At 32.8% G+C, this 12847-nt stretch overlaps 1 protein-coding gene across 1 annotated transcript; it reads left to right on the top strand.

The window, feature by feature from the left end:
* Positions 1-5222: 5222 nt before the first annotated feature.
* On the top strand, positions 5223-5882 carry LOC124304274 (uncharacterized). Its single transcript, XM_046762282.1, has one exon. The coding sequence runs from the start codon at positions 5223-5225 to the stop codon at positions 5880-5882; it is 660 nt and encodes a 219-aa protein (XP_046618238.1).
* Positions 5883-12847: the final 6965 nt, after the last annotated feature.

The raw sequence follows: 12847 nt of genomic DNA, 5'->3' as shown, positions 1-12847 counted from the left end.
GTTTTCAAATCGTTGGCGCCCCTTACTCCGATTGGTCACTGCCTTTGAATTCCATGACTTTCGAACATAGATCAAGATCACACGTGATCAACATAGATTTACGGATCGATTCCCGCTAACCTTCACTTCCGTCCGAAATGCTGTACTACTTACCTAAGCATGTACTGGTCGTCATTTTTTGTGAGTAATCTTTTCAAATTTAACTGATCTTTTCCCAATTCCAATTCCCAAATTATTATTAAGCATTTTTCTGACATATTTCATTTCTCATCAACCAATTTTTCCTCTGATTAACCTCTCTTTAAAATTTGACACTTAACCTAAAACTGTCACTCTGACAGTTTCTTGCAACTGTTTAATTTTTCACCTAATTTGTACAACAACAAATATTGTTTTGAACATATTTCCATGCTCTCAATTCAGAATTGTTGTGTTGAAGCATCCTGTTTTTGTTAATTATTATAGAATTTATTCCTGAGGATGGTCGGCAGGGCCCGGCCGAAACGTCGATTTTTATATTCACGTCTTTCAAAGTATTAAACCTTCTTCTTCCTGACCGGAATTTCGACAAACCTTCATCTTCAATATCATATTTCAATAATTAATAGTTATGTTCTTTAAAATCAAAAAAATTGACTGTATTTAAAACTAATTAGGGGAATTTGTTTATTAAATGATAATCTGCGATAAATCTTACTTTAATTAATTGAGTTTATTTATTTTCGTTTACAGAATATTTTTTAAAATTATTAATTTTCATTAAATTTTATAGAAATTTTATTTCAGATCAAGATGTAGCTTATATTAAAGTTTAAAAGAATCACAATGAAAATTTTATTTTTGGATATTAAATTGAAATATTTATTTAAAATTGGACTTCATAGTCAAATTTAAAATTGTATTTATTTGAATTAAGAATTGAATATGTACAAATCGCCCGTCACTCTCATTATAAAATGGGATAAGTCGTAACAAAGTAAATATACTGGAAAGTGTATTTAGAATTCAAATCATTTGGAAGGATTTTTTTATTCACAATAAATTAAATAGTTGTTCAATTCAACTTAATTTGGAATTAATAAATTATATTTTTTACATTTCAAATTTTTTTATTAACAAAAATATTTTTATTAAATTTATAATTTTAGTATTGATAAAAGAAAAAATAATTTAAATCACAGTTCAATTGTATATTGATAGAAATTTGAAATGTTTTGAAAAATAAAATATTTAAAAAAGTCTATTTTATTTATTGTACCTTGTGTATCAGGGTTGATTGAAAAAATAATATAAATTAATATTTTTCTCGAATTGAAAAGATCTATTTGATTTTAAATTATTTTTAATGTTTAATAATTATTTTGATATAAAAGTTTTAAGTGATTTGCTTTAATTCTAAATTTCATAATTGATTTTAAATTATATAATTATATTTTAGGCTTAGAATTAGTTTTAATTTGAAAATTGTAATAATTTTATAAAATTATATATATATATATATATATATATATATATATATATATATATATACACATATTATTTATGAATTTTAGTTTTAATTTAATTTTTTTTATCAAAATAATTTAATTGATAATTATTTAATTTAAATAATGATTAAATTAGTAAATATTATATGATTTATAAATATAAATTTATATGAGAGTTAATCATAAGGAATTCGGCAAAAATTTAATTCGCCTGTTTAACAACAACATGTCTTTTTGATAAAATATAAAAGGTCTAATTTGCTCAGTGAAAATTTTAAATAGCCGCAGTATTCTAACTGTGCAAAGGTAGCTTAATAATTTGTTCTTTAACTTAGGACTGGAATGAATGATTTTACGAGATTAAGGCTGTCTTATAATTATTAGTTATTGAATTTAATTTTTGAGTTAAAAAGCTTAAATTTTATTGGAGGACGAGAAGACCCTATAGAGTTTTATAATTATATTTATTTTATTAATTAATTTATTTTCATGAAATAAATATAATTATTTTGTTGGGGTGATAATTAAATTTAATAAACTTTTTATTTTGTGTTACATTAATTAATGAATTTTTGATACTATATTTCAGATTATTAGATTAAATTACCTTAGGGATAACAGCGTTACTTTTTTTAAAGTTCTTATTGACATAAAAAATTGCGACCTCGATGTTGGATTAAAATTTATTTTGGGTGTAGAAGCTTAAAAATTTAGGTCTGTTCGACCTTTAAAATTTTACATGATCTGAGTTCAAACCGGTTTAAACCAGGTTGGTTTCTATCCTTGATTTTATTAAAAATTTTTAGTACGAGAGGACCATAATTTTAAATTATTATAATTTTATTTAAAATGAATTTTATCAAATTTGTTAACTATTTTGGCAGATTAATGTAATAAATTTAGAATTCATTTATACTTTTTTTAAGAAGATTAATTTTACTTATTATGGTATTAGTTAGAGTGGCTTTTTTAACTCTTTTAGAGCGTAAAGTTTTAAGTTTAATTTAGATTCGTAAAGGGCCTAATAAAGTTAGAATTGTAGGTATTTTACAGCCATTTTCTGACGCTATTAAGTTATTTTCTAAAGAGTTTTCTGTTCCTTTAATATCAAATTTTTTTCCTTATTTTTTATCTCGTTTAATTATATTAATATTAATATTGATTTGTTGAATAACAATACCTTATGTTACTAATTTTTATTCATTTGATTCAAGTTTGGTGTTTTTTTTATGTTGTTTAGGTATTGGAATTTATCCTGTTATAATTTCTGCATGATCTTTAAATTCCAAGTATTCTTTTTTAGGCATATTACATACTGTAGCTCAGACAATTTCTTATAAAGTTAGTTGAGTTATAGTAATTTTATCAATTTTATTTTTAATTGAAGGTTATTCAATAAATTTATTTAGTTTATATCAGGAATTTATTCGATTTATTTTTTTAACTTTTCCTTTAAATTTTGTTTGATTCGTTATTTGTTTAGCTGAAACAAATCGAACACCTTTTGATTTTTCTGAGGGGGAATCAGAGTTGGTTTCTGGGTTTAATATTGAGTACAGAGGTGTAGGATTTTCATTAATTTTTTCATCTAAATATTCAAGAATTTTATTTATAAGTATATTATTTGTTTTAATGTTTTTAGGAGGCGATTTATATAGTTTTATTTTTTATTTAATAATGATTTTTATTAGATTTTTATTTATTTTAATTCGAGAAACTTTGCCTCGTTTACGTTATGATAAATTAATGATAATGGCTTGAAAAAAAATTTTACCTGTTTCAATCAATTATTTAATTTTATTTATGGGTTCAAAATTTATATTTTATAGTTTTTTATCAAAAATTATATTAAAAATTTAATTATTTGAGTTTAAATCAATAAAAGATTTAAAACTTTTATATTATGTTTTCAAGACATAAACTTATTCAAGTTCATTGATTTGTAGGGTTAATTTAATTTAATAAATAGTCTTATATTTTTGTTAATATAGGATATATTAAAAAATAAAAGAAGTATACTAATGTTAAAATTTGTCCAAAAATAATAAATGGATTTTCTACAGGTCTTATTCCAATTCGTGTTAGTATTGATACAATTCTAATAAATATTCAAAATAGAAATTGTCTGAATGGATAAAAATTTAATCCTTTAAAATTTATCATTTTATAAAAAGGTATAATTAATAAGACTAAAATAGATATTAAAAGAAGAATTACTCCTCCTAATTTATTAGAGATAGATCGTAGGATTGCATGTGCAAATAAAAAATATCATTCAGGTTTAATATGAGGTGGGGTAATTATAAGATTAGCAGGGGCAAAATTGTCTGGGTATCCTAATATATTGGGATTTATTAAAATAATATAAATTAAAATAAAGTATATTAAAATAAATCCTACAATGTCTTTTAATAAAAAGTATGGTTGAAATGGTATTTTGTCAATATCACTATTAGTTCCTAAAGGATTTCTTGATCCTGTATAATGGAGAAATATTAAATGAATAATTGTTATTATAATAATAATAAAAGGAATAATGAAGTGAAGAGTAAAAAATCGTGTTAGTGTAGCGTTATTAATAGAAAATCCTCCTCATAATCATTGTACTAAGAATTCTCCTAAATACGGGATAGCTGAAAAGAGATTTGTGATTACAGTGGCTCCTCAAAAAGATATTTGCTCTCAAGGTAAGACGTATCCTAAAAATGCAGCTGCTATAGTTAATAATAACATTATTGTTCCTGTCATTCAAGTTGGTTTAAAGTTGAATAATCCAAAAAATATTCCTCGTCCGATATGTAAATATATACAGACAGTGGTGTAGCTATCATAAGGCCAGGTGGTGCAGTGCACCAGGGCCCTGGAGCTCAGGGGGCCCTCTAACCTCAGCTTTGAAAAAAAAAATTTCAATCTAGTGACTGTGTTTTTTTCAAATCAACATCACCATATCACCAATTATAGAACTCCTTATTCAACATTTCCAACACATGCGCCAAGCGTCCTCGATAGGCATGTTCTGTTTGTTATCGTTATTTCGGTTATTTGTTAGTTTGGATGAGTAAACCAGTAGCTCATTGGATCAGCGATAAGCTCACGTGCTTGACGGTCGCGAGATCAATTCGCCAATTCCACCCATCAACTTTTTAATGAAGTTTTCATTCGATCTTGCCTTGCATCAGTTCTCATTTATGATATTTGTGGCGATGTTTTCAACCTTCTGGGATCTGGGACGTACTACAATAGTTCAAATAGTTGACGCTAGGTGTGTCGCTGACTGTTGTAATTCGTAACTCCCTACTACCAGCCTCATTTCATCAAGGATCACCACTAATGTTATGATTTCTATTCCGCACATCCATCCATCTGGCACCAAATTCTGCTAGAACTCATTTTCGCTAAAAAAATTTCCGATGACAAAATATGTATGATACAGATTGCAGCCCAACGGTAACCGTATAATCTATGAGAGCTCTCAACATGATCGACAACAAAAAATAAACAACGTTATTCTAAACTCAAATTCAAATTGACAAATGAGCTACTATTGAAACTATAATATTTTCTTATGACCTTACGAGTTAATATTGATTTTACCGCATGATTACCAAACAAGCTGTTTCGTGGGTCTTTTTTGTTGAGCTTCCTTTAATCTTTACTGAACATCAAAAGCAATATAGGAAAATCTCAGTAAGTACTCCGAATTTCTAAAATTTCGATAGTTAACAATTAACAATTATGGAAAGAAAAAAAGAACGTAGCGGTGCCGCAAAGCGGAAACGACGTCAAGAAAGGGAAGAAAGTAAAAAAAAATTTGTCAAGCTAGACAGCTTTTTCACGAAACCGCTTTCTGCTACAGTTCCTTCAACAGCTGAAATATCGGTCAAAAGTGACAAGTGTTCATTTATTGATAACGTGGGTACAGCTGTGTTAATTAATAAAGCGACTCGAGTAGATCAGGAATATCAGGATCCAATAACTACCACCAATGCCACTGCTGAAAATGACTACCTCGACGCTTCCGTGCAACCTACATTAGAAGAATCATCCATTTCTACGTCTTCAAAAGTTCTTGAAATTTCAAATGACTTGGGAAAGTACATGAACAAGAAATTGAACGATAACGAAAAACGGCTGATTTTTGACAAAGGACCTTTGAAACCTCCGGGACCTTTTCCGAAGGACCCCCACCAAGATAACAGGAGCTTTTCGGAAACGTATTACGTTCCTACGTCACAATACGGTCCAGTTGATCGTTTTTGGATATGCTACTCGAAAATGCTGGATGCTGCCTACTGCCAACCGTGTTGGTTGTTTGCTTCGCAAATAAATGCATGGTGCACAGGCATTCGGGACTCGAGGCATTTATCAGATGAAGTTAAGCAACATGGTTCCTAGAAAGCACAAACGGAGGCGTGCGCTGTGTATGAAGCGTGGCAAAAAGTTCTACCATCGACAGAGAACTTGAAGATGAAATTCGCAAAGAAGCATCATTTTGGAGACAAGTTCTTCGGAGATTATTCGATATTATAATTACTCCTGCGAAGAGTTCTTTGGCTTTGAGAGGACATCGAGAGGATCTGAGTGAAGGAGGAAACCACGGAAATTTTCTCTCAATTGTCCAACTCGCTGCTAGATACGACCACATCTTGCGTCAAGTTTTGGATATGCCCAGAGGTAAGAATTTATATCTCGTTTACTGAGTTTATAATTTATGTTATCATAATCTAATGTTTTCTCATATTTCCCATGTTTTTAGGATCAACAAGATACCTCAGTGCAACGATTCAAAATGAGATGATCGAATGTTTTGGCACCAAACTCGAGAATCATTTATTGGATCAAATCAGGGCGTCACCGTTTTTTACCATTGTTACGCCCCGACGTACCGCCTTGGCGTACCTTTTTTTTAAATTCCATTTCATTTCATTTCTTTGATTACTTCAATGCACACATATCATTTCATCAAAATCTCATATTCTAATAACGGCGAGTTCCACCCCTCCTGGCAAAAGTCACGTAGAGACCAACGATGATCCCTAGTATAAGGTTCAACTTTATTCTATTTAACTGGTACCAAGAACTGAGATAGGAGACTGCTGAATTAGCATCAGTAGCGCTCAGCCTGGAAATATCTCTCTTTTTAAGTTAAAACTATAATCAATAACTAGGATAAACCACTACCTTTAGAACCACCAAATTAAAATAGATTACTTATTGGAATGTATGAATGAATGTGTGAACATTGCATGTAAATATCTTTTGTTCATATCTTCAATGTGTCACCGACGAGATTGAGAATCGTCGGAACACCGTCGAAGAGCGAGAAGTAACGCTGACCATGTGGATTTGGGCACCAGGAGGTCGCCCTCGCACCTCATTGGCTAATTACCGTTGTAACTAATTACAACTGCAGCTCCTTGGACCCTCGGGCCCAAGAAGCCGCGTCTTTCGTCTGTCAAGTCGCGAAGTGCGTGGACGTAAACCCGGATTAGCCCTTCTCGAGCAAGAGTAGCGTTTGGAAAATCTTAGTTGTGACCGACCTAAAATCTCGCGCTAATTCGTTAAATTCGAGCATTCGGTTATTCTGTTAGCTGCAAGAGACTCACTATTTTCTACGTTTTAATCTTTTCTGTTCTTTATTAAATCTCATCATTTCGCGGATAGACATTTTTATGCAGTTCCATTTTCCATAATTAAATTGAGTTCGGCCCTGATTCAAACGAATCAGGTAATTCTAAGTAATAATAATAATAATTACACCATTATTTTCAATAAATAAATCGTTGCAATCAATTTCATCATACATTAAAATCAGAAAATTGACACTTTCAACCTTGCGATAACAAGATATCATTCTAAATTCACAAAGACTAAGTGACCGGCGTTCAACATCATTCGATTCATCAACTCTTCCAAATTTGAGGTGAGGCCCCCTGGTCCAGCATTCTACCGACGCAGACCGACACGATCCGACGGCTCTCAATCTCGTCGACCGATTCACCAAAAGCTAAGTCAATCCGAGTGTTAACCTTCAAAATTAGACGAATTCTTGTTTAACCTTGATAATCAAAACTACTTCAGTAAATTCGCAAAAACCAAGTCTAGAATTGGTGGCTAGCTTCACTACCCCCAATTAAATTGTACTTATTGTTTCCAAGAATTAACGAATCAGACTTAACAATAGTATATATATAATCGATTTAAGATAATCTAAAAAGAGAGATACAATACAATAATCACGACCAGCTAGTTATAACCATCGTTCAGAGTAGATGTTCCTGGTACCAAATAATAATATCCTCTAGGATAGTATAACACACGATTTTTTATAAACTTGAAAACTTTATAAATTGTTATTTTTGGCTCATATATCATTATCACCATTGATTGTTACCAGATATTTCAATAACTAAATTGAACCAGAATATACTTCATCTTTTACCAGTTAAATCATATTAAACATTTATTCTGAATGACCTTCTTCCCATTTTCTTTATTATAAAATTGCCTCAACTATTTAAACAAACCTCACAGACCTGTACAGGTCTATGGCAACACGATCCTACAAATTACCGGCTTATCGGAAGGTAAGTCTTTTCTTAGTTTCAATTATTATTCATTGTCGTTACGTGGGAGCTAGATTATTCAATTAATCATCAACTAACACCGCTCAGTACACACTCACCCCCACGTAACACCATCATCATGGATACCACGCAGGACATATCAAAAGTGGATCAACTAAGCATCGTCGTAAGATATGCAGTGATATCAAGATCGGAAAATGGACAACCAATCGATATTGAAGTAAGAGAAGTATTTCTAGGTTTCCACTCAGTCACTAAACACAGCGCCGCGGATTTGGTAAATCAAGTTACCACGTTGTTCTCCGAAAAGGGTCTTGATTTTAAAAAGTGTGTTGGGCAAGGTTACGATGGGGCCAGTGTAATGAGTGGTGCGTATAATGGAGTACAAAAACAAGTTAAAGATATTCAGCCGAACGCAGAGTACGTACATTGCGCCAGTCATAATTTAAATTTGGTAGTTAATGATGCCGTTCGAGGTTCCGTCGAAATTCAGAAGTTTTTTGCAACAATTCAAGACCTGTTTAACTTCTTTGGAAACAGCATTAAGCGCTGGGACCTTTTATCGAAATTCACCGGTGAATCAGAACTTACTTTGAAAAAATTGAATCCGACAAGATGGTCCAGCAGGGTAAACTCAATAACTGCAGTCACACTTCGTTTTATATAACGCTTTAATAACGCTGAAGAGTTCCAATAAAGATGAACGTAGTGAAGCAGAAATTATAAAATCAAAAATGCTGAATTTTGAGTTTGTATTTCTTTGTGAATTCATGCACAGCGTATTGAACAACATCAATTATGTTTACAAAATTTTGCAAAAACGTGATATCGTTTTGGATGAGGCGAGTTAGGCTTTGGACGAAACAACGGATAAATTGAAAAAGTATCGAAATGACTTCGAGTCCTTCAAATCCAAGGCTACCGAAACCGCGAGAAAGTACGATATCGATCCTACCTTTCCAGAAAAGCGACGGAGAAAAACTACAAAGCATTTCGATGAATTGGCTTCTGATCACCGATTTGAAAACCAGGAAGAAGTCTTTAGAGTAACTATTTTCAACAATGTACTCGACATAATAATCAATCAGTTAGATGCGCGTTTTATTGGTATGAGTGCAGTTTGTAAATCGTTCGACTTCCTGATGCCAAAAAATTTGCTTAGCTGGAATGAAACGATTTTACTCCAGAAATGTGATCAGTTTCAGAAGAAATATTGCGATATAATTGAACCAATTTTTCGCTCCAATTTCTCAATGTTTATCATCTGATCCTCCCTCAATTGATGAAGACGTCGTCTATTCGCCAGCTTTGCAAAGAAATTATAACGAAATTTGGTGTGCTCGAATGTGACCTTGCGGAAGTGTATACAGCGATGCTTCTGTTTCAGACAATTCCCGTTACTTCCGCGGCAGCAGAAAGATCTTCCAGTAAACTGAAGATTATAAAAAATTATTCAAGAAACAGCATTCGACAACGTCGCCTCCGACATTTATCGTTAATTGCAATAGAAAATGAAGCGGCATCAAACTTGGATTTGAGTGAAATTATAGACGAATTCGCAAAAATTAAATCGCGCAAGAGATTGTAAATTGGGCGGCGAATTCTGTTAAAAATCGTTTTTTCCCTTAATTAGTCTCATCTGTAAAATAAATATTCTATATTGTCATGTGCATCGTTGTTTATTTATTCCCTTTTTCTTCTATTAAACACATGGAGATTCTAATAGAGACGACGTATGGATTTAGCCTACTGGGGATAAGTTCAACTCACTGTTTCCTATTCTTATTCTTATCAATAATTTTGAAGGCCAATATAAGTTCAAACTACGCGGAAAGAGGGGAGGAAAAGGGCCCGATTCTTTCCCTATGCACCAGGGCCCTTGTCCCCCTAGCTACGCCACTGTATACAGATGAAAAATATAGAAGCACCATTTGCATGTAAATTTTTGATTATTCAACCATTATTAATATCTGGGTAAATATGAATAATTCCATCAAATGCTATTTGAATATTAGGTGTATAATGTATAGCTGAAAAAATACCTGTAATTAGTTGGGTTACTAAACATAATCCTAACAATAAACAAAAATTTCATATTGAATTAATATTCGATGGTGTTGGTAAATCTAGTAAAGATCTATTTATAATTTTTAATAAACTATTTTTTAAACGTAAAGGTAACATTGGAAAGTTTTTCGTAAAGGTCCTAAACTGATATTAGAAATTTTTACAACAATAATTAGTGTAATAAATAAATAGTTTATTATAATAAATAAAATAATGAAATTTGGTTGATTAAATAATTTATTTAATGATATTTTAATTAATATTCTTTTATTTAGTTCAATATGAGGGAATTTTATTGTATCTTCAAATGAAAAATTTATTTTATTATAATTAATTATTAATATAAATATTAAAACAATTATGATAATATTTATTATTATTCATTTGTTAACAAGAAATTTCACATTTGAGATTAATCTTGATACATGAATAAAAATAATTAATAATCTTCCTAAAAAACTTGAAAAAATTATATATGAGTATCAAAATCTTATATTTAACATTCCTGATGTTACAGAAATTAAAGATGTTTGGATTAGTAAGATTAATCCTATTGTAAATGGAGTTTTTGTTAAATATATTATTATAGTGTTGATTAACATAAATAGTATGAAAATTTTTATAATGAATTAATTTAAATGAATTTATATTAATCAGTTTTAAAAAAAAATTTTTTCTCTGATTTGCAAAATCAATATTTTTGATAAACTATTAAAACTTATATTTAATATTAAATTTCAAAAAATAGTTCATTAAAATATTAATTTTGGAGATTAATGATAGAAATTTTTTTTCTTTTTTTTGAAATTGATATATATACTGTGACGTGGATTTTTCCCGCTCCTCGGTCACTCAGAGAAAATGACCGAGAACTTACCGCGTGCACAATAATTTGGCGTCCACGATGTACCCTGGATCTAAAACAATATCGCAAAGTTTTTGTTGGGCGCCTGGCGTGATTAACACGCCTCGAAATCATTGATACGCTATTCCTCGGGCATATGCTCGATAGCTCAGTACCGCGGCGAGGGGAGGGGTAATTTTTGGAGAGAGAGAGAGACACTCGAAATACACACGCTATTTAACAAAAGTAAAATAAAATCTTATATTTCACAATAGCGGTGATACAAAACAAAAAAAATATAATCCAAAAATCGCTCATCGCGAGTCTAAAATTAAACAGAAAATTACACGTAACCTACTCTATTTCTTACTCTAATGAGCTCGCGGCTCCCTAACTAAAACGTCACTCAACGATCGCAAAATCCTGATACGCAATTCTCAATTTGCAAATTCGCCATTTGTTCTCCATGGCGATTATTGCTCGAAACGAAACTAAAACTAATTATTCGACGGTGCGCCGTCGGGCTACCGAACAGACGGCGTCCTCAATCTCACTCGAGATCTCACCCAACTCGGAGCTTCGACGCTACCGCGAGCTGTCCTAAATCTAAACGAATCCGTAAACGCTACTATATTTTAAACGCAACTAAAACTAAATGCTCAAACTTCTCGTCTCAACTGCTGCTCAACGCAACGGCAATTTCGACTATACATCACCTAACCTCGACTGAATACTATCTTAACTAAATGTAAACTTAACTAAGCGCAAACACCACTACATTTAACTTCAACTAAACACAAGCTCAGAGTAACGCAACTCAATCTACATTATCTTAACTAACGGGTACGGAACTCAATGCAGGCGCAACTAAACGTAACCTAAACTATACGCAATCGCAACGCATCCGAACTTAATTGTTTTCAACATCCCCCAAAACGTTACCCGCTAATCCGAGCACTCCAATTCGGTACTTCCCAACCTACTCGAGAGGTGACACAAAAAAAAAAACGATAACGCGGCTCGACCCGGTACGGCGAAATTCAGCTATACTTGGTTTCACTAACGAGAAAGATTCGACTAAAACCCGTGACTCTACTCAACTTTTTCAGAAACGCAAAATTTACTTTACTCTAACCCGCGTACTCAGGCTACGGTCATCAAGCAAAAGAATCGGCAAAAGAATTTCGAGTACTTCTCTACAACGCAAATCCAAAACGGCTATCCGTTACTCGGCAAGCCTTTTCGCAATTATGCTCGAAATTCACTCGCGGGGATAGAAGCAGCGCTTACCTTCTACATCCTTGCAACCCCCTTTCCATTCCCCTCGCGATTTTTGGGCGACTCCATTGCTTCGCGAAACTCCCCCAAAACGTGACTACTAATCACGACCGCCAGAACTAGAGTGGTTTCAAAAACCTACCACCTGCCGCAACACGGATCTCGATACGCCATCCTACACGTGACGTCATACCCCCAAGAATACGCAATAATCGATACGTCATCGATTTCGTCGATCGCGCAACTCGACGCGCACCTTCGATCGCATCGCTGCGCAGAACTTAAAGCTAGCTTGCAATCTCGTCCTCCGCGCAGCTCCATGACGTCTTGGCGGTGAGCGTGGTGCTCCCTCGTCGCTAGTCGGTCCGTCGCAAGTTCGCCGGTCAATTGTTGGCGGGGTGAAGGGGAGAGGCTGCGGCGCGCCGACCGCCAGCGGGAATCGCGTCCACCTTGGATTCCCGCGATGCGGGGATCTGCGTCGGCTCCCCCTCCGCAGCCTCGACATCCTTCCTTCGCAATTGTTGCTAGTCCGCCACTTCGCAATTTCCTCGAATTCGGTGTCGACTTCTTGCCTGATGCCGTTG

The sequence above is a fragment of the Neodiprion virginianus genome, chromosome 1 (assembly GCF_021901495.1).
Source record: "Neodiprion virginianus isolate iyNeoVirg1 chromosome 1, iyNeoVirg1.1, whole genome shotgun sequence".
In the NCBI taxonomy this organism is placed as follows: Eukaryota; Metazoa; Arthropoda; class Insecta; order Hymenoptera; family Diprionidae; genus Neodiprion; species Neodiprion virginianus.
Note: the sequence above shows the minus strand (reverse complement) of the source record. Positions and strands in the feature narration are given on the sequence as shown.